The sequence below is a fragment of the Phoxinus phoxinus genome (assembly GCF_949152265.1).
Source record: "Phoxinus phoxinus genome assembly, chromosome: 11".
Lineage (NCBI taxonomy): Eukaryota > Metazoa > Chordata > Actinopteri > Cypriniformes > Leuciscidae > Phoxinus > Phoxinus phoxinus.
This window is the reverse complement of record NC_136886.1, coordinates 6661679-6685033: the sequence shown is the minus strand read 5'-3', so window position 1 is coordinate 6685033 and position 23355 is coordinate 6661679. Positions and strand designations below refer to the sequence as shown.

General features: G+C 37.5%; 1 protein-coding gene across 4 annotated transcripts in view; it reads right to left on the bottom strand.

The window, feature by feature from the left end:
- Positions 1 to 2117: 2117 nt before the first annotated feature.
- magi3b (membrane associated guanylate kinase, WW and PDZ domain containing 3b) overlaps positions 2118 to 23355 on the bottom strand; it is a 110606-nt gene continuing 89368 nt past the window's right edge. Inside the window, exons 8-22 of one of the 4 annotated variants that reach the window (XM_079628363.1) lie at positions 23162 to 23274; positions 17998 to 18192; positions 16174 to 16788; positions 13520 to 13551; positions 12053 to 12212; positions 10539 to 10633; positions 10218 to 10410; positions 9927 to 10106; positions 8976 to 9173; positions 8433 to 8520; positions 8154 to 8259; positions 6852 to 6989; positions 6430 to 6565; positions 6078 to 6163; positions 4648 to 5407 (exon numbers count right to left, since the gene is read on the bottom strand). In XM_079628363.1, coding sequence (XP_079484489.1) covers positions 6111 to 6163; positions 6430 to 6565; positions 6852 to 6989; positions 8154 to 8259; positions 8433 to 8520; positions 8976 to 9173; positions 9927 to 10106; positions 10218 to 10410; positions 10539 to 10633; positions 12053 to 12212; positions 13520 to 13551; positions 16174 to 16788; positions 17998 to 18192; positions 23162 to 23274 — 2302 coding nt within the window. In that variant the 3' untranslated portion in view covers positions 4648 to 5407; positions 6078 to 6110. Of the gene's footprint in view, positions 5408 to 6077; positions 6164 to 6429; positions 6566 to 6851; positions 6990 to 8153; positions 8260 to 8432; positions 8521 to 8975; positions 9174 to 9926; positions 10107 to 10217; positions 10411 to 10538; positions 10634 to 12052; positions 12213 to 13519; positions 13552 to 16173; positions 16789 to 17997; positions 18193 to 23161; positions 23275 to 23355 lie in introns of all 4 variants that reach the window. The other 3 variants (XM_079628364.1, XM_079628361.1, XM_079628362.1) reach the window with 3 other exon arrangements.

Genomic DNA, 23355 nt, shown 5'->3' with positions numbered 1-23355 from the left:
AAAATTTGGACTAAACCGCTCAATTCATATGGATTAGTTTTAAGATCTCTTTATATAGCGTCAAAGTGGTAGTTGCGTAGCTGTTAATGGAGGGACAGAACGCTCTCAGATTTCATCAAAATGATCTTCATTTCTGTTCTGAAGATGAATAGAAAGTCTTACGGGTTTGGAACAACATGAGGGTGAGGAATTAATGACAAAATCGATGATCAAAAAAAGACATTTTTGGGTGAACTATCCCTCTAAAGGTGCAGAAAGCGATTTCTGAGAAACACTGTTAAAAATTGAAATCAACACTGTGTGAATATATGCTAGATGTTTATTCTCTGTGTGTTGTACATGGCCCTGGCTCTGTAAATAGGAGAAAAAACAAAGTGGATTCACCGAGCACAACACTCTTGTAGCCAATCAGAAATAAGGGGCGTGTACGCTTGTGATAGGGGAGGAGTAAGAGTGAGAAAGCGCAGGACATTGTGTAGAAAGAATATGGAAAGAGAGATGGCTGAGATATTACCAAAGAGAAAAAGGTCAGTGGAATATATTGGAAAAAGACAGGTTATGAACAGGCAAGTGCTACGCACGTTAATTTTGGAAAAGCAAGGGAGAAACGTTAAAGTGGGAAGGCCTGAAAACAGACATTGAGGTTCATTGCATTGCTTTGTTTTTTTGTTCAATACGCGCGTAACATTGGTTGTTGATGTTTCACAGAACCGAGATATGCTGTTGTTGTTGAATCATCGCTGATTCATCCATACTTGAGCACGCGGTCTGATGCGCCAGCTGCTGTGTTGTAAGTGTGTTCCATTATTTTTGGGGGCGAAGCAATGAAGGGAGGTGTGTATTTCTATTGGGTAGGGGTGTGTTTGTTTGGGTGTCGATTTCAAATATCGAGTGTTTCTCAGAAATCGCTTACTGCACCTTTAAAAGACCATTCAAATAATATAGAAACTCACTTGATTTTTCAAAAATACATTTGACTTTGCATAAAACTTTACATGACCAGAACACCAGGATATGATTTTATTTTCTTTACACTGACTTTAAATATTTCCTCCCATTCTTAAATAATTACTTAGAAAAATAACTGGCACAAATGTACATATTTCTATTCTTGGTTCTGAGAGAGCACTCAGCTATTTTTTATAAAGGTGCTGTACAATATTTAAACATATACATGAATCAGACCACATTATATTGAGACCATATGTATTTAGTCTAATATGAGGTGATTCTAGGCCTAACTTTTAAATATGAACACTGATGAGTTATGTACAGCAGATGCTAACATTGCTTTTATGACATTTCACGTTGTCGAAGTTTCGAAGTCTGTCATATGCACAAAAACACAATGTAACACCACCACAACTTATCGTGAACAATAATCTTGTCTTTGAAATTAGTTTGCGTTCTCATCCTTTATATCAAAGCTGTGTCACACAGCTGTTAGTTACATATCCAAACCCTGAGGTCACTTTACACATATGGAATGGCCACCAGTCCTTTGGTATTGATAGATAATTTCCTATGAATTCACACCTTACACATTAATCTTGGCCACATTTCAGACCTCAAAACCCCAATAAATAAGCCCTTTCAGAAACCTCCCACAACTGATCATGTGATGCAAGGATGTACAAAATTAGCTGATGATCATCAAATAGATAGTTAGAAGACATTATACCCGCAACAATCCTATTTTAGGAGTGAAAATCATTTCCCCCTACTTCAGACAGTGATTCTTTTCACATTATGGGTGAATCTCACACACACACACACACACACACACACACACACACACACACAAAACCTGTCTGGGTCACATTTCACCTCCAAATCAAAAAAAAAAAAAAGAAACCTTCATTTGCATAAAGACAATGAAGCCTAATGAAGTCTATTCTTAGGATTTTTGGCATTGTGTGACATTACTTGCATAAAATTTAAGCACAATTCTCCCCTAAAGAAATCTGTGTAATTGATCCATACAGTTTGATTTTGACTGCAATGATATGTTTTCATATTCTCATTATTTAGTGCAATATTAAATCTATTTATTTTAATATTAATATTCATTGAATTATTTATATAAATAATATTTTTTTCATATATTTTTTACAATATTTTCTCATTTTCTTGATGCAAAATAATTTTGTATAAGTAACACCTTACTTATTGCTTTTATATATAATGCATTATAAAATATTTTTTTAATTAATTAATTATGCCTTTTAATGCTTCTTATACTGCATTGTATGGTGGAATAATTGTAACCACAGTTATAATAAATTATATTACTTATCTATCCATTAAACACACCTTTAGAAATTTGCATAACATATGACAAACAACCAATTTCAGATGTACTGTAACAAGGAATCATCAAATATAATGGAATTTAACTTTGGTTACAATTATTTATGAGAAAATATATACGGTAATGCATTATAATGTACTGTACATTATGAATACTTTTATAACACATCATACTTCAAGTCTTTAGGTAAAGTGTTACCATATTTCCTTTTGAATTTGAGATGAAATATGAACCCATATACATCCTTTACGAGGTTCACCCATGTACATTGGCTTCTGGTGGTCATAAATCAAAGGTTGACCAGCATAAAGTAAAGTATAGCTTCATAACTGAGGGCTTGAATTGCTTGCACTGCGTGTCTTCATCTTGAGCAGACTGGACATGCATGTACAGGAAAAAAAAATCAAAAATAAAATAAATATTTACTATATTAAATCTAATTTCATAGAATATTTAAAAATACATTTGCATGTACCATTTGTTTTGTGACAAGTCAAAACAGTTGCTACAAGGTAAAACTACCACGCCTGGATCTCTACACCGAAATCAATGTCACAATCTGTTATAGCTACATGTATCTATTCATATACATATTTCAATAAATAAAACATTTGATCATCGTCTTGGTATCTTAAAGCACAAGTTTCTGGTCGTTTGCAGTTATAATATTTGGAGATCGGGGAGTCAAAGACATGGAAGAGAAAGAGAACAGTCTGAAAAGTCCCTGGTAAAGCCCCCAATCATCATAACAGTTCTTATTTACAAGGTTCGGAAACATCAGAGACCACCTGCACGGGTCTAAAGGCATGCAACAAAACAGGAAGTTTGTGTGTTTAACTTTGCATGCAGGGAAAACAAAAAAGATTCTTTGGGGTGAGGGCGTGCTGTTTTTAACCGAAACAAACTTGCATTGTCGTTTTGGTGATTGATGGGGCGTGCCGTGTTCTCTTAAATTGCATAAGGAAGGATTGCATTGTGATGTCAAGAGAGTCCTTGTGTTGCTTAATGTCAGCTGGCTTGAAGGAAATTAAAGTGGAGCTCCATGCGTTTGACCACAAAGCCTCAGAAATTGCCTGTCCGAGATGATTAAGCAATGATCTCCATAAAGAGGTTTGGATGAAGCCTCTTGTTGAATCAGTCTGTTTGTGTAACAGCTGATTACAAACATTTATAAATGACTTCAATGAGAAGCTCATGTTGACCACTGTCCAAAGAGAAGGACATGAACATGGTTCACGTCATAAGTTAAGCCTGTACGCCGCCTGGATGGGAGACCACCTGGGAGAAAAACAAGGTGTAAGGCCAAAAACATACTCGTGGAAAGTACGTGAACGAACGTGTGAATGCTTGGCCTATGCACTGAAGGTATATATAGAGCTTGCGTTATTGTGGCGGTTATAAACCTCTCTATTTAATCAGGTGATAAAGGTAAGACCTTGGGATGTCTGTGTCTTTAAACCAGATTGTTTATTACCCAGATAGCTAGCTTTAAACAAGTCAAGAGCTAAAAGTTGGCATGAAATGAAAATTCACTGTTTATTGTGAATAGACCTGCCTCCATCCAATCCAGTCCCTGACCAGCATTTGCTTTCTATTGATGCTTGATTTCAGTTGAATGACCCACAAGGACTCAAAAAAGTCCTGAAGCTGGTTGTATACGGTTTTGAGTTTTCACAACTTGATTTTTTACAGTGTCTGCAACCCGTTAAGAGAAGTTAGCCAATAACATCTAAAGAAAACATCTCGGGTTGTTGTTCGTCTCGAACCCTTGCTCCCTGAGAAAGGGAACGAGAACTGCGTCGAATGACACTTTGGGGGAACGCAAGATGTTAAGTCGTGTAGTCAAGGGGCCAATCGTTTTCTTCAAATGTATGTACCAATAAACCAGATGTGTTGTAATTCAGGTAGCTAGCTATAAACATGTCGGAAGTTTACTAAATTGCTCAGCAAGGTTCTCTGCCAGATGTTGCTCTGCCATGACAGCAGATCGTTTCTGCTAACGTGCCTTATAATGCATGAATAACAATGTGTGAAATCTTAGCTAGAAGCGTTTGCATTCATGTACGAGCATATGTTTCTGGTCTTAAACCTTCTATTCCCAACCATCCTCAATCTGCTCGCAAACATCTCGCATCACTTCCTCGTGAGTGAGAATGCGCGCATAACTAGGGATCTTCCAAAGGCCATTGTTTAAGGGTCCTGGGTGATCAAACACTAGACTCGCTCTAGTGGTGACTGAAGCTGCATCTGTGGTGACAATGTCGTCATTCCGGTGTTCACACTCATTTCCTTCTCTTTTGTTTTCATCCTTGTCTGTAATCATTTCCTTCTTGTTTACTTCCCTTTGATCCCTCAAAGATCCCTTATCCTTTGTTTTTTTGCTCGTCCTGTCTCCCTCCTGTTTTTTCTTCTTTTGGGTGCTTTTGAGCTTAGCTTCCCCTATTGGCTCAACCGCTTCATCGTCTTCTTTGCTCCTCACTTTTCTCTCAGCTCTCAACCTCTCCTCCCGTTCTTGGGCCTCACTTCCCTTCCTTCCTCTAGATTCCTGTTTTTTCCTCCTTTCAGCATCACTTTTCCTCTGGTCCACGCTCGGTGTCCCCTTCGCACGGCGTTCCTCTTTCTGTCCCTGCGCATCGCCAATTAGCGCTTGCTGTCCTTCAAGCTTTGACTTCTGGGGGCTGACTGAGCGACTGTGTTGGCAGGACTTTCTGTTCTTGTGGGAGTCTTGAGTGCTTCGTTTCGGATTTTCTTTGTAGCTGCGAGCTTTGTCTTTGGCTTTGAATGGGCTTTTGGATTTCTCTGTTTCTCCGAGATCAAGGAGATTCTCTGCGGACCGACTCTTGATGCGGCGTTGCTGCGAGACTCTGGAAGAGCTGGTGTTTCGTGGTTTGGCACTTTTCTCCCTCTTGCTGTCTTTAGTGCGAGGATCCTCACAGGCCAGATCCAAGGAGCCGCGAGAACGGGCAAAGGAGCTTGTCAGGTCTGGCGTTCCCTTCTTCGCTGAGGTGGATGACGGATGAAGGAGAGGAGAACTGAGAGGAATGTTGGATGTGTTGGATTCCGGCGGATCAGGAAGGATAACATCTCCTGTAGAACCTAAGGGTGAAAAGATTTGCAACTAATTAAAACCTTATTAAAATTGATCATGGTAACCTATTTTTTTTTATGAGGGATTTTGCATACATGTGCTTAATTCCAGAATGCTAGGTTGTTGTAGTTGTCTGCACATGCATTGCTATGTAGTTGACAGAAAGTTCTGGGTGGTTGTTAAGCGATTGCTAGTGTATATATTAGAGATCACGATTCTGAACAGCCAATTAAACAAAATATTAAGCACTGCAATCAATTTAAAAATGTTGAATTGATAAGGGAAAAAAAATCTCATGATGACTCGCTCATAATTTTTTCACTTGTTTCATTACTGTATGAATCAGCGTTTTTGAACGAAACTCTTGAATGAATGATTCAATGACAATACATTTTTAACAGTCACTCGTCGCCTGGTAATGTAACAAAGTAATCGATACAATCGTTATTTGAAGTGCCAGTATGATTTTGCAAAAGGTTTAATAGACAGGTGAATTGTTGTCGTTTAGGAATAAGATTGCGTGGGTGTTTGAATCAAGATTGCAATATTTTTATGATTAATCGTGCAGTTCTACTAATATATATATAATGTCCTATTAATATAAACTTGGACAATAAAGCAACAAAAAAAAAGTTTAGCAATTAAGAAGCATAGAAAGTGTAGTGAAAGTCACATTACCAAAGAAAAAAAGACCTAGAGGAAAAGAGGCTGTTAGTGATGATGTTCCTGGGGGCAGTAACACATCGCAGATGAGCTTACACAACCTGCACAGAAGAGAAAAGAAAGAAAGAAAGAAAGAAAGAAAGAAAGAAAGAAAGAAAGAAAGAAAGAGAAAAAGAGAAAGAGAAAGAGAAAGAGAAAGAGAAAGAGAAAGAGAAAGAGAAAGAGAAAGAGAAAGAAAGAGAAAGAGAAAGAAAGAGAAAGAGAAAGAAAGAACATTGAAGTTAGCAAGTAACTTGTGTGGTCTTGATGTTCTTACTGTATATCAGCAGGAGCAGTATCCTGTGTTTGTGTGTGTGTCATTACTCACTGTTCTCTGATAAGAGAGCTTGTGGTCGCAGTAACAGTAGCACTTTGTTTCCTCCAGCTTGGATCAGCTCAATGGCTCTAGTGTGACTGATGCCTTGTGTCTGTTCTCCATTAATCTCCACTACCTGATCTCCGACCTGCAGAGACACATTCAGGTGTAAGATCATCAAACACATCAAAAACGTTGTCACCTTCTTATAATGTTGTACTTCACAGCACTTTTAAAAAAAGCATTTCAAAAGACATCTGTAAACAACAGTTTGACATATTTTGATTTTGATTAAAAAAAAGGTGTAGAATTCAGCTGTCCTTAAAACTTTCCTTAACTTTTTACTACATTTAAATGCACTCTGCAGATATTTTTCTAAAATTCGATTCCATCCACAATATGTGAGTTATTAAATAGTTGTGTTCTGTACTGACGTGTATCCTGCCATCCTGTAGAGCGGGGCCGTCCTCAGCCAGCCGCAGGATGTAGAGGCCCATGTTATACTCTGTTCCCCCTCTCAGACTAAAGCCAAAACCACGAGGACCGCGCTCCAACTCAACCGCAATACAGCCCTAGGTAGAAAACACACAAAATGCAATTTATTCCAGTGTTGGCATGAATATATGAAGTATTAGCCTGGATTAAATTCCTTTATTCTGGTTTTAAATGCCTAGTATATGTATAAAGTATGACATATATTAGGGCTGCATGATATTAGAAAAAACTGACATTGCAATATTTTGCTTTTTCGCAATATATATTGCGATATGACACCAGTTTCACCAGATGATTTGAATGGCTCTATTTGTTAAGAATCAATCGTTCTAGAATGATTGGGGTGATTTTGTAGCAGAGCACATCTGCATTGAAAATAATAAACACATTACAAGCATAGATAAAAAATAATAAACACATTACAAGCATAGATAATAATAATAAACAGTGCAATTCCAAGAGTGTCCTCGCACGCACCATCTGTGCTCGGGCCCTAATAAATATAATAGAACAAAGATACAAATGAAATAAGCAGTGTTTTATGTTTTTCAACTAAATCTAACAGTATTCAGGTACAGAAATTGAATTATCAAATGTAAAATAACATTGTAGTGTTCACTGTATAAATTGCATATAGTTAATATAATTAATTAATTAATATAATTGACCTTTTTTAAAGCTACAAAAGTGATTTTTCTCTTTCTCTTTTGTTGTCTGATTAACATTGGTGACACACACAACGGGGATACTTTAAGATGAATGCACGGATCCAATATAATGATACTGTACGCATACGTTTTCTTTCTCCATTGTTTACAACACATAATCGACTGAGGAGACTCAGCATTTTAACTTAATTTTGCGTGTACGTGTCCGTTCAAGCTAAAAAAGCGAAAGAGAACTGAATTCGGTGTTCACGTGCTGTCTGCGCGGCTCTGTGTGCGTTCCAGTCTTCTTGCGCTTGATGTTTAATCTGATAGGACTTTAAAAACACATGCAAATGCTAAACTTTCACTCAGTGATGTTTAAACTTTGCAATTAATCTGCGTTCCGAACTTTGACATCGCACATCCTGTGATGTGCGCACATCGGGATATCAATGCTAAAACAATACATCATGCAGCCCTACTACTATATATAGTGTAATAGTATATCATTATTTGTCATAATATTTTTTACACTAGATGTGATGACTTTGGATAAAGTTTAGGTGCAGTTTATGATATAAGTGTGACTCTTACCTGTTTTGAGTTGGCGACACACAACGTTCCCTGTTCAATCATGGGAAGAGCTTTATACTCCGTCCAGATGAGCTCATCCCTGATCTCATCCATATCCAAATTATATCTGCACATAAGTAACATGTATTATAGTTCAGAAGGCAGGGTGGCTTAAATCCTCCATGTGTGATTGGAGGTTAATTACATTGGCTATATGGCTGTAGAATTTACATGAATTTACAACAAATATAGGAAATAAGCACATTTATAGTGGTTTAAATATGTAATAGTGGACTGCACCTCTCATCCTGAGTGGATTTGAAAATCTTGTGCTGCGGTGCTGGACTTTGTTTGGCCGAGCTTGCTCCTGAGGGCGGACCTTTGTACTCTAAACAGCCAATCAAATCAGATTGATTATCATATGAAATGATAAACTTCAAGTGTTAAAGTCCTTTTTACCTCTGTATTATGACATACTAATGATAAATAAATAAGATCAAGACCGTTTTAACTCCAAACGCCTCTGCCAATTAATGTTTTTTGTTGTTGTATGATATTCATACCTATGAGCCAACACCAATTAAACATGACAGAGAAAAATGAACTGTGTATTTTCATGCTTTGTATTTGAAATAAGCTAGTAATTGGTCTAAGTGCCCCTTTTAAAACGTTCAATTTAAATATGCATGCATAATTAATATCAAATTCTGCTGTGGATATTAGCATTTTAATTGAAGCTACATCATTGCCCTAGTGTGACAAATCAAAGCATGAGGCACAGGTTGAGAATGCAGGAATATGTACTGCGGCGGTATTTATGTGACATTTCATTATCTCACTCACCGTCCTCAGGAACCACGGTGAGCGTGACGGAGTTCCCTGCGTCTTTGATAAGCTGAACAATGTCGTTGTGGGAGAGCTCCACAATGGACTGACTGTTCACAGCAGATATGCGGTCGCCCACATTCAACAGCCCGCAGCGGTCAGTTGGACTGCCCTCGATTATTCGACCGATCTTATGAGGAATCACTGCAACACACACTTAGGCAAATCACTTAGCAGAATTAGAACGGCTTGTGTTTTATCTATAGTAATAAAATGATGTTAAAGAAAATTTAACAATTCTGAGTTTGTGCAAAACTAAAAAAAACTGCTGGATGGAGCGGAATGGAACAGAGCGCATGGGTCACAAGACACTCTTTAAAAGTTAAACTACTGTAACATAACATGCCAAATGCAATGCTGATGACACACGATGCTGAAAAAGACAGCAACAAGTTTTGATACAACTGCCACGGACATCCATTTACATGTGTATGGATGTATCGGTGATAAAAAAAGGTAGAAATTAAAGAAACAACTTTGAGATGCCAAACGATAAACATTTAAAGAACAGCACACGGTCAACATGACATTAAACCACCACTATTAAGGTCAAATTAAACTATTCAATTAAAAATAAATAAATAATACACCATCTAAAAATAGTTGACTTTACTAGTTGTTGATTATATATCAAATCAAATAAAACTAAATAAAAGAATAAAATGTAAAAAAATCAGTTTGACATATATATATATATATATTTTTTTTTTTTTGCAAAACAATACTGTTCTGAATGTGTATTCTAACAATAGTTTTTCACAATGTGTCTTTTTAAACAATTAATTAAAAACAATAATATTAATTTGCAGTGAAATTTTGGTGCAGGAAACAGTGTCATAGTATTATGTAGTAAAAAACATAAAAAATATAAAAATTTTGAGTAAATAATGTCAATGAATCTGCTGTTACCTCCAGGTGGCGGTTTGCTTTTTGAGGTGAGAATGACAAATCCAAAGCCCTCATTATCTTTACGATGGAGTGTGATATCAAATGACTCCTGGTCCTTGACACTTGGCACCTGGATACGGGGAAGCCGAGGTGAGCCATTCACAAGTGTCATTGCCCCGCTCCCAACATCCACTGGGGCATCTATAGAGCAGAAGATTACACAGACTGACCTTTAATGAAAGCTATTCAGGCAGTTAATTACACTCCAGCACTGGTTTTTATGTCTAAGACCTGTCAGTCAGCAGTGCTCACCTCTGTAAATGACCTTCCTGCGCACTGAAAGAAGCACTTGTCCGTTACGTGCAGCGTTAGTCATCAGATCCAGAACTTGTTTGTGCGATTTCCCCTTTACAATGATGCCATCGATGCCAACGAGCTCATCTCCGGCCCTCAGACGGCCTTCCTTCTCCGCCGCCCCCTGGGGAATGATGGCACCGATGTAGACCTAATGAAATTAGACGGATAGCTCATTTCAGAGCTAAGACACAAAGTCGATCTGCTAATAAATCACATAAATGCAGTCCATGTATACAAATATTTAGTAATGTGGTTACAGGAGTACGAAGGACATACTGGTTGTTCTGAGCCCTCTCCCCCAAGCACACGGAAGCCAAAGCCTGTGTCCTGATCTCGCTTAATGAACACGTCCAACTCCTTAGAGTGAGGGGCTGCATAACAATAGACATATTTGCATGGAGGTATGATAAATACATTGGAATAAACCACATTCATCAATTCATCACAAAAAATTAAAACCAATGACGGTTAAAATATGTCTGTGTCTCATGTGACTTTGTTTTTTGTACACTCTGTGACTATACAAATCACAACATGTAAATAGGAAAATGTTTGCGTTATTTTGTCACTTATTTGGATTAGTATGCTAGCTGCAACCATTTACATCCAGTCTTTGTGCTAAGCTAGGCTAGCGGTGGGTGCGTCAAACAGACTTATAGCACGCACGGAGATGAAAAAGGTATGTATGGACTTATCTAACTCTGGGGGATACGGTGAATAGGCTAAAGTCCCAAAAAGTCGGAGTGTTCCTTTAACAAAAAAATTCCGGCTGTCTATGTTTTCACTGTTATATGGTAGGGGGCGCTATGACACCCTCTGAAAGAGTACAGAATCTCCGGATCAAAACACAGGTGAAAAAGAAGCAGAAACAAGTGATAGCAACCCTAAGGTTGCCGGATGAAATGTCGACCCAGGATGAGGTCGAGCACTGTGCAACCTTAGGTTGATGGACTCGATCTACTCCATCTATGTGTTGATCATCGTTCTAAATCCGATCCAGATGTAGTCTTTGAAAAAAACTTGATTTTCTCAGCTTTTTGCTCAAAATGCTTCTTTTTTTTAATGAGACTTACCCACATTCAAGTGTTAATAAAAAAGAATGTAGGCTATGAAGCTAGAATAAAACTTTTTTTTTTTTTTTTACAGAGGCTCTGTTCTTTCTTTTTATATATTGCATGTTCAGATATTCATGCAACAAAATATTCTGGGGGGCATGAACATTTTGTGAAAATTATCAAAAATGCTGGCGGTGGCTGGCAACTTTCTTAAAAAAAAAAAAAAAAACTCTGTTAGGTAAAGAGACAAGTAGTTTCTCTTTTCCATGCCATAGTGGTTGGTGACTGTAAAGTTCCAAAGGCACAAAAAAGCACCATAAAGATATCTTCCAAAGTATAAAGAGTCTTCCAAAGCCCTTTAATAACGTACAAAATTGAAATTCATTGAAAACCTTCTGCTCATAAATCTGTTAATCCTGGTGCAATATATGCAAGAACAATAGATTTGCCCACAGCTCTTGTTTGTATTATGATTTGAACAGTGTTCCTCAGTGTTTTGTTCTTTTTGTTACCACTTACGTTGCAAGACTAGGGTGACCACATTGCAAAATTTTATTTTTATTTTGTTTTTGTGAACAACATGAAGATTTGTTTATGATGACAGAATATATGTATATATATATATATATTTCTCAACTTCAATCCTGGCTGGGGACCCACCTACCAGAATGTTTTCAACATCATGGTGCTGTAACATAAAAGAGTTTCCTCCTCGCTGTCTCAGCGGAGACTCACCTATGCTCTCCGGCAAAGCTTTGGGCTTGCTGTAGTGGAGGGAAGCGTCTTGTTTTGGAGAGCTACATGGCAGTGTGTTTGAGTGATAGGTCAAAGCCGGGGGAACCATGATGTCATGGCAACGGTCCAGAGTCTCAGTACTGGCACTCATCCCCGGTCTCTGTTGGAATGCAAGGAAGAAGAAAAAAACGTGTTTTAATAGCACTTCACACAGTGACTCGCAGAGTGAACATGGATATGAACCTGAACAAGCAACATTTAAAACGGATTGCTGGGTGTGTCTTTTGAGAGAATGCAAGCATGTGTATACAGAAAGGTAGACTACAGAAACATTGTTTTCGTTGGATCTTGCCTTCATGGTCTGGTTAGCAGAAAATAAATTCATATGCAAATAAAGTTTCCATTTCAAGAGTGTCTTTCACGAAACCCATGGGAAAATGAAGCCCAACACGCCCATACTATTAATGTTGTTTTGTTTGTTTTTGCAAGTTAGGGGATTTTTAAAGCATTACATTTTTAGCAACTACATTTTTACATCTACTGTCAAAAATGTAAGAGATGTTGTCCACACACAAAACTCACCACCATGATATTAAGTTGGTTGCCAAGGATTACAATGTGGTTACTAAGATGTCTGAGTGGTTACCAGGTGGTTTCCTGGTGTTTGATAAATGATTTCTAAGATTTTCTTTGTGGTCGCTACTGTAGATGTTTGTAGGTGGTTTCTAGGGTGTTCTGCGTGGTTTCTAGGGTATTTCTATGGTGTTTGGGTGGCTGTTAGGTGTTTTGTTGTAAGTATTTTTTGTGTGGTTACTACAAGGTGATTTCTAAAATGTCTTGGGTGTTAGATAACTACTTTTTATGGTTTCTAGGGTATTTTAGTTGGTTGCTAGGGTGTTTCTAAGGTGTTCTGGGTGGTTGCTAGGACATTTCCAATGTGTTCTTGGTGGTTGTTGGGTGTTTTCTTGTTTTTTGTACGTTTACTACAAGGTGGTTTCTATAGTGTCCTGGGTGTTTGATAACTGCTTCTTGTGTGTTTTAGGTGGTTGCTAGGGCGTTTCTAAGTTGTTCTAGGTGGTTTCTATGTTGTAGTGGGTGGTTGTACAAGTTGTCCAAGTGTTTTTTCCTTTTAGGGAGTTCTATGTGGTTTCTAGGGTTTTCTGGGTGGTTAAAGATTTCTGGGCTGTTCTGGCTGATTGCCAGGTTGTTGTTTACAGGCCAGAGTCAAAAGTGCCCAACCACAAGTCTCTATAATATTCTGATCCCTCAAAATCCTTCTTCAATGTAAGTCTATGGGACAGTTTTGCCTGTTTTATCATACTTAAGTGAAAATTGTAAATCTGATCACTTAAACCCAAGTACCAGCAATAATTGAGAATAAATTTCATAAGCACAAAACAAAATATTCTGCCATTTTCTAGTTCTACAAGGTCACTATCACCACTGAAAATCTATAATCATACTCACAGGTCGTAAACTCTTCACTGGTGATGTATGACCTAGAAACAGAAAAAAGGCAAATGAGAGACATGTAGCACTGAAAGAGAAAAAACTGGGGGAACAGGCACTCATCAACAAACAGATGAAAAAAAAAAACAGGAACTCATTACTGGGAAAGTTTCTAGCCTTATTATAATGACAGCACTTCATGGTTGTTGCCTCTCAAACATGAAAAAGGCATGAGAATACATTGTTTCAGTGCTACATTATTAATTCCCATCCATCTAACTAAAAAGCCACTCAAAGAGGAAACGTCATTCAAGTGCTTTAAAGTGGGGCGTTTCCTGAGTCAATTCCGAGCTGAGTTAATCATGACACATGCGTCATCTAGAAGCCATTAAAGATGGATAAAATAAATGTACATAAGAGAAAATGATGATGGATACTACACATGAATTCTCCAGGGAGAGAGACATTGCAAATGACAGAAGTCATGCATAAAATAATGACGCAGCTACACTTCCATCTGTCAATTCAGAAACCACGCCGTTTATTCATTCCCTTTGTTTTCTCTGTCTTTCTCTTGATTGGTGTGATTTCCATTGAATTTAATGGCTAAACCATGAATGACGCAACTCACTCAGTCTTTGAGGGGTTAAATGAACTGATTAAAGCATTGTCTCATTTTCCCCCCTCCCTGTTTCCTTCAGCAGACAATAAATCCTCACAGCACTCTTTGCAGACACATCCCGAAATTCCCCTCCCCTAATCTAGACTCATTTCCCAAATTCCCAGCCAACCCCACAGAGTGGGTGCAAAATTTCAAAGGGGCCTCTCCTGCCAACTGTGTCAGCAGCAACGGTCCATCATTCTTACATAATGTCTTCCTGAGAGACGGAAACACAGCCTGAGTATGATCAGTGAGCGTGGAGGAGAGGAGAACAAGTGTGGCTAAAATGTAAAATTATGAAGAGGGAAAAGAATGGAAATGATTTCTCACCTGCTGAGAAATGAGAGATAAAAAAAGAGAGACAAAAGAGGAAAGAGCCTTTGTGCAATTCCAGCAAACTGGAGCTGCTCACCAGTATACAGTATGTTATGGATGCATGTTGTTTTCTGAGAAAACAAGCCCCTTTGGCAGATTTTTTTATATTCATTTATTAAAAACCATAATAATGTTGATGTATTTCTCAGAAAACAAAACTGCGAACACTGCTCATTTTAATATCAGTGTCAGGTAAGAGTAAGATATTTGTCTAGATTTCTCTGCTCATTTATGCTGGTTTGTTATAAACATCCACTGCTATAAACTCTATAAATTATATCTACCAATAATAAATGAAAAGACATATACTTATACGTGATGCACACAAGCACAGCATATGACCTTCTGTAACGCCCATATATACAGTATAAAGCACACACTGCCAGCACACACTGCCACCTCTATAAGAAACACGTCACGGAGATGTAGTCCCGTCCGAATCAGTACATAAAATCACAGACGTTGACTCAAGTGATTCAAATTTCTATTCAAACTTCATTTAAAAAACTAGTCCTATGCGAATAGGGCTTAAGAAAGTGACTTTTGGCCGTTAACTCTTTCTAAGAATTGGGAATTAAGTTAATTTTTCAATTTCTGAATTTTGACTGAATTTAAATTAGTAAACATGATACCGAATTTGAATTTAAAGAAGTAACAATAAAATAAACAGAAATGTATGTAACTGCAATACGTGTAATTTTACTAAAAGCAAGACGTATTGAATGATGGCTTGACAAAGGCTTGTCTGAGAGTTCAAAGAATAAATAGTTTGACTGTTTTATTCATTGTCGCATTTATATTCACTTCATGCTTGTGACGAAGAGCGGAGGAAAATTTTAGTTTGAAACTGTGTAAAAAAAACAAGATTTCTTAAAAGATAACAAGACCCCTTGAAATTGTCATTGGTCACCATATGCCTACACTATGGCTACACTACCTAAACTCTATAACTTCCCAAAGGCCCAAAACATACTCTACACAAAAACATTAACTGTACATTGATGCATTTGGCTGACACGTTTATCCAAAGTGACTTATATTGCAATAAAGCTATACATTTGTTTTTAGTTCAGGTATGAATTTTGTGATTTAAGGCAAGATTCCCTGTTCATTAAGGACAAAGAATAATTGAAACATGTATATTCAGTATTCATTACTTCAATGAGTTCATTGTTTCTGCCTTATATTATTACATTGTTTAAATTAATAAATTTTTAGCTAACTGTGATTTTGTATATGTACATTTATGAAATACACAACTTAGACATCACCTCTGATAACAGATCTCTCTAAATTGTAATGTGGAATCATGCATTTTCTGTAAAGCTGCTTTGAAACGATGTGTATTGTGAAAAGTGCTACACAAATAGACATGAGTTCCCTGGGCATCAAACCTAGTGTTGCTAGTGCCATGCTTAACGGTTTAAGCTACAGGAACATTAAGCAAAGGATTCTAACTGCATTTTACACTATGCTGTGTTTTGTATTAGAATGCACAAAAGAAATGTGCAGTGCATTCTCAGTCTCGCCGCAAGAGCCACCATCAGTGTAAACTTTCTTCTTCTGTTTGTGTAGTCCATGTTTATGGCCTAAACAGATCAGTGGGATGTTCCACACACTCCTCCTGCTCTCTTACCTCCTCTCAACACCAACAGATTCACCTCGCTCCCCACAGGGAGGTCCTTCAGTATATCCACCACCTGCGCATGGCTCAGCGTTTGCACGTTTTGCCTGTTAATCTCCTTTATCACGTCTCCTTTCAGCAGTCCTCGGCACCACTGCTCATCCAGGATCATTTTCACCTTCTGCCCCAACGGACAGTCTGCAATGGCAAAGCCAAATCCTCCAGGCCCCTTCACGATTGGAACGCTCACCAGCTCCGGTTGCAGCATCCCCGTCTCTGGCCTATCGTTGGCACTGATGCCTCCTGGAAGCGCAGCGACCACCGGCCGCCCGTTGGCATCTGTGGTTACGTAGTGAAGCTCTTGGGAGGAACCGTGGAGGGCGTCACCTTTGACCAGCAGCGGCTGGCCATTGATGAGGGGTACGGCGGTTACGATCTCTCCTGTCGGAGGGGGAGGAGGAGGAGGAAGGTCCTCGCTGTCCGCGTTCACGTCAGGGGGGAGCAAGTATCCGTGACAGAGGACCATGTCCACGTACTGGTTTATTGGGATGCACTGGAACATGTGGACCACGTCAGCATGCGTCTTGCCCAAGACAAGTGTGCCGTTGATTTCCACAATAACATCACCTTGGATTAGAAGAGAGGGAATGTGACAGCATGGGAATGAGTAAAGAAAGAACTGAAGAACAGAATCATTACAAAGTGGATGAACACCTTTTCTAATACATTTGTGCTTTTGAAAGGTAATAGATGAAAGAAATAGTTCACACAAAATTGAAAATTCTTTCATTATTTACTCAGCCTTATGTTGTTCCAAACCTTTATATTTCTCCGTGAATCTTTGAAGATTTTTTTCAAACCGATCTTTTTTATTTACACATCTGATAAGCTACAAAAATGAAAGACACACCAAGCAGTCTGTGTGACTTGTATGGCATATTGCACGTTTTTTTGGAATGGGATCAGTGAATGAATTATTCTTTTAAATTGGTTTCTTTTCAATGAATCGGCGGATCCAGTTCATGAATCAGACTTTTTCTTTTGTTCACTCACAGACTCAATGATCCACAGCGGTTCTTTAGATAACAGCTCACTGGAATGGATATTATCAGTGAATAAGGACATCAATTTCAGACTTTTTTGGTTATCATGTGGAGTCAGAATACTTTTTTAAAGGTTTTTGGGACCTTACCACTATAATCACAATGAACTGTTGCGATATGTAACCGGGTGTTTGTCTTTAACTAAAACTACATTAAAAAATGTATGTTTTTTTAATTGAACTATATAAATATTAGATGAAAAAAATGTACTAAACAAAAGTTAGAAAAGTTGCATTGGCAACTGAAATAAGTTGAAGTTGAAGCACTAAAATTGCTTATTTGAAATAAATGAAATATAGCCACCTATAGTAATATGGAAAAAACTAAACTATTAAACTGACAAAAGCACGTGACAAAATGACCCAAAGTTACACTAAAATTAAAATGAAAACTGAAAATATTAAATATATAACTAAAAGCTATTTCAAAATATTCATAAAAATATGATAGCATATAAATAAAAAAAGACTGTTATAGAAAAAAGATTCTTCAAAATTTAAAAAAAAAATTCTCACAGAAAAAAAAAAGATCATATGGTTTGGGAGCAATATGAAGGTGAGTAAATAAAGCCATCATTGAAGGAAAACTGTATAGCTCTTTTTTGTTAACATACTTCTCCTATCCCAGTTGAACAATTATAGTTAAGTCACACGTAGGATAACTTTCTAATAATCCATAATGTGAATTTTGGATGTTTTTCTATACACCTTTTACCAAACTAGGCATCACTCACCAGAGGCCATCTTGTTGTCCTGTGCGGCGGGGCCATCAGAGAGAACGTTCTTCACCTGCAGGAACTCATCAGGTCGGTCTCCACCAATGATGGTGAAGCCAAACCCCTGCTGGCTCTTCCTGAGAGCCGTGTGGTACAGCTCCCCCTTCAGCTGGGTGGGGTCCCGCGTGAATCCGGGCGTACCAGCCGCTCCACCTACAGAGACAGAAGAGAAGAAGACACAGAACATCTGTGATATGACTTCACATAAAATATGCACAAAGACAAACTGTAAACAACTAGACATTGATATAGTAGATGTGTTTTATATATTCAAGCAACATGAAATGCTGTTAAACATGTTTTCAAAATGTATGACAGATCCAAAAAGAATGAAAGAAGAAAGAAAGTCCACAGTTTCTATTATTTTCCTAATATCAGTAACCAAAGCATATTATGGGATATTTTGTTTTAGAAAATTAAAGACTCTATAGATATAAATGGGTAACAGGGTTAAAAATGTAACTTAAATTAAAATGTAATTAGGTATAAGACAGCCTGTTTGATAAACTTCAAATTGACATTTATGAATGCAGTCTCTAGCAACGTTTCCATTCAAAGTTTTGAATATAAGTTCAAGAACAAAGATTCTCACTCAAAAATGGAAACAAAATAATTACTACCTGGGAAAATGGTTCTATGGTGTTTGAGGAATGCAATCGTGTGAGACGCTTCTGGGAGGAAGTTAAACCAAATCATTTTGATGACAGACTTTGGCATTGACATTTTAAAACGATCAAACCGACATTTGAGATGCTGTGCAATGAAATATGCCTACTGGTTAGTCCAATCACTTTCACTGTTGAGGCAAAGTCATGTGGGATTTCTCTTGCGTATTGAGGAATTTGTTTTCGTCGTAGTTTTTGCGCATGTCTTATCAGATATAAATATTACTCATCAGCCTTATAGCGCCTTATATAACTTATCTGCCTCAATTAAACCCATACGCTTTATGCGCATTTTTACATTGTATGTGCATCTTGGTGTTTCTATCTAGTGGTTTCTTATGCAATATCTCAAAATGTGCATAAAAATAGGTGGATTCCTCAAAAAATTGAGGAAATGGTTGAGATGATTAATTTGTCTTTCCATGGTGCTGCTTTATGTGCATCAAATTTGAAGTGCCTCTAGATAATTTTTAGACAGACAGACAGAGAGACAAATAGATAGAACAACAGACAAATAGATAGACAGACAGATTCCATGAAACCATCATTTATTTGAGCAAGAATTTCCTATGTACAGCTGACATGTAATTAAAACAGCAAATCATTCCAAACATCTGGCGTAGTAAACATAACCATTAACAACTCTCTCTTTGACAGCGTAGACAGGAACATTTATCATTAGCGACTCGACCTCAAACTCTTTTAATATGCTGCCATCCTTTGGGTTCCCAGAAGGACTCTGGGAGTGACAACACTTACATCCTCAGTATTGGACAACCTTCATAAACTTTCATCACTAGGGTGTGGAGTTTTCCAGCTAATGTTCCACTGCGGTAAGTGAAAGTTATAGGGGCAACTGTTTGTGTTTTACTCCCATGATGACTGACTCACACTTTTTGTACTTCCTTTCAGGAAAGTGAAGTTTAGAAGACTGTGAGCATCACACTGTTTTGATGAGATATCGCTGAACAATAAAAGAAGAGTCAAACTGAGCAAAAAGAAGCGTGTGTGTGTGTGTGTGTGTGTGTGTGTGTGTGTGTGTCATGAGAGATAATGTGCATGTGTGCTTTGATTGCATGTCCTGTAATGACAGCTGAGAATCTCTATTACAGGGAGGAAGACCTGTCAAAACATTGATTTTGCCATTTTGACAGGACAGATTAGAGAAAAGAGAGGAAATGATGATGGTGAATGGGTTTTGAAAATTGTGCCAGCAAGACTCAAAGACAAGAGAATCTTCTGTGCTTCAACTTTAGTTGTCGGTTAGTGCCACCTAACTGCAACCAATTGTTAGTTCGCTTAGCTTTATCATTATATTAATAGAATATTAAAATATATTTATATATATACATATATATATATATATATATACGGTATGTATTATTATATGTATATATATATTAATAATAAAACAATCAATGTTATTATATTGATATTTTTGTTTTGAACATTCTAAATATTATTATAATAATTAAATAGGTTATATAAAATAAATATAAATCACAAATAATTTATTTTTATTTTATTCATACTACCACTCAAAAGTTTGGGGTCAGTAAGTTTTTCTATTGTTTATGAAAGAAGTCTCTTCTGCTCACCAAGGCTGCATATCTTTTTCAAAAAATACAGTAAAACATTAATATTGTGAAATATTATTACAATTTAAAGTTTTATTCTATTTTAATATATTTTGAACATTTTCAGCATCACTACTCCAGTCTTCAGTGTCACATGATCCTTCAGAAATCATTCTAATCTGCTGATTTGATGCTCAAGAAACATTTCTTATTATTATCATGTTAAAAACAGTTGTGCTGCTTCATAATTTTGGCGGAAACCGTATTTTTAAGGATTCTTTGATGAATAGAAACAGCACTTATTTGAAATGGAAATCTTTTCTAAAATCATAAATGTCTGCACTGTCCTTTTTGACCAATTTAATGTATCCTTGCCAAATAAATCTATAAATTTTTGAATAAACACACTGACCCCAAACCTTTGAACGATACTGTAATCTAATAAATATGATGGTAATATTTAGAAACGGTAAAAATGTAGGAACGTCACAACGTTTGCAGAAGATGTTAAACAGTAAAAAAAAAATATATATATACTGTTCAAAACTGATATAACACTTTTTGGATGTGAGGGGCAACTCATGTGAGTTCATGAGATACATCCACTAAAATCATGTTGGTGAAAATATTTCTGAGAAAGCTCTAGCATCATGTGTCTGTAGATGGCACTTGATTTGCGGTTTTGTTATCTAATGCAATAAAACTTGTCTCACCACCAGTGGCGGAGCCAGGATTTTTTCATGGGGGTGGCCAGGCAAGGGCCAGCAACCAGTCTGGGGTGGCACCGACATTTTTATTATTTTAATTTAAAAATGAGTTTGACTATAAGTATTGGACTGTTTTAGTGCCTACACAACTGAATACAGTTAATTTATACTTAATTGTAATTGAGATAGTAGTGAATTAGGAATCATAGAATACTGAGTGAATTTTTATCTTTTTCATTATTATTATTCACCACCTCCAGGCATATTAATAAAGGGGCACACACTATACCTAAAGTTTAACTTGCTCAGTTAGCTTGCTTCTGGTTCTCAAAACCCCCGATAGCTTGTTCTACATTGTTGCACCTTCATGAATGAGACATGCAGATAACTACTGTAGCTCAAAGATTAATCAACCTTCAGTGCATTTTATATAATCATTGAACTCTTCAACCAATTCTGAGTTTGTCAAAAAAAAGTTGCAACTGAAAAAGTAAAAACTGCATGTTTAACTTTTCTATATTAGTTGTCAAAATAAATAATTGCAACAGTTCTATAATAGGCTACCTAAATTAAAAAGGAAATGTCTCTTTTGAATCCCCATGTACAAGAATGTGAACAAGGCGGAAGTCAACAGCACATAAATGCCAGAATGTAAAATTAGTTATTTTATGGGTTTAAAAATTATCCATTTGTGTCCTCTTTACAAATTAATGCCAGCTAGTACAAATGCACAGTGCTTACATTTATTTGTAGTCTACATTTAAAAATGACATCAGTTTGTGCCTTATATTGTGATCTCACATAGCAGATTATTTTAATCGCCTTTTTGATTATTTCACGAGTCAATTGACGTCAACTAAGTCTACAGCACGCCGCTTTTGCGCACCGCGAGCACAGTACAACGGCTGACAGGACAGGAAAGATAGTTTTACTGACATTTGGCCTGACATCTCATCTTACCGAAGATAGCCAACTGATGTAGGACAACGCGCGCCGCTTTTCTCAGCATCTGACAGAAGTGTCACTAGCTTTCACACACATCTTTCAAAAGAAAAGTGGCATCAGAAAAACAAAGATTTACGCTTGTTATTTACGGTCTTGCAACCCACCAGTTGAGAAACATTGACTCTATATTTACTATGCGTAGGCTATATCACTGTCTGTTGTTCTGCTGAAGCTCGTTCGGCACCTGCACATTTCCGCACTCGTTTGACTTGCGCTGGCGCTGAGGTGCAGTTGGAGTGCGCGTCTCACGTTTTTTTTTTTTTTTTTTTTTTGTGGTCTTAAAGAGACGGTTCTGCGTTTAAAAAACGTAATTCTTGACAATAAAAAAAGAGACAGAAACAGCAGTTGTGAGAGGGGTGGCCAAAGGGGTGGCCAAGCTTAGGCAAAGGGTGGCCACGGCCACCCCTGGCCACCCCCTAGATCCGCCCCTGCTCACCACTGCCATGGTAACTGGCGGTTTCAGTAAAGTAAAAGAAAATGTGCTTTTTCCTCTTGTCCTTCCCTCAACCCATAATGACTGAACAGAGGGTCTATTTTACACTAGGCTCCATCCAATCAAAGCCCTCAGACTCATGTGTCATCCTTTTCCCTGCTGTTACTGTCATCTCTGCTTCGATAACCACCGTTCACTTCAGTAGATATGGATTTACTGGCCCGAATGGACAGTAGTCACTGTTTCCAGAAATTCAGAATGAATATAAAGAAGTAAAGCCATGTTTTAGAGAGGGATTGATCAAAGAGAGGCAATGTGAATGCGTGATGGATGCTAATGTTCTCTTTTATGTTAATGCAGCCTGTGATGTGCTGCAAAGCAATCTCTATAACATTTATATCCCCATCCATTAACCCTAAAACAGCACTCTCTCTTCCTCAAGTTTTTTTTTTTTTTTTTTTTACTGCGCACATGCTCAAACACATCTATAATGCATCCGGTGTAATGGAAGAATCTTTAATTCATCATATTGAGAATGGCAGATGACTCACTGTTCTTTAATCTTATCTTTCTGTCCTCTTTCCCTCACACACGCAATCATTCACACAGCGAGCAGCCCGTGTGTTTGTCTCCGGGCTGCTGTCGGGAACTTCTAACACGCTGAGTGTCTTTGCTGTTTCCTTTACACTCATAAACTCAGTTCAGACTCACAGATGGGGAGGTGTGCGCTTGTACCTGGAGGAGGTGCTGCCCTCTGTTGGGTCTGGGTTGCGACTGCAGTGTCCAAACCGAGTTTCCTCTTGGCCTCTAGAACCGGATTTTCGAACTGGGTTCTCTGGTTTACATGACTGAGGAAGACAAGAGAAACGTTGTAAGTACATCGCTAACCTATACATTAATAAGCATAAAAAACAAGCATATCATAACAC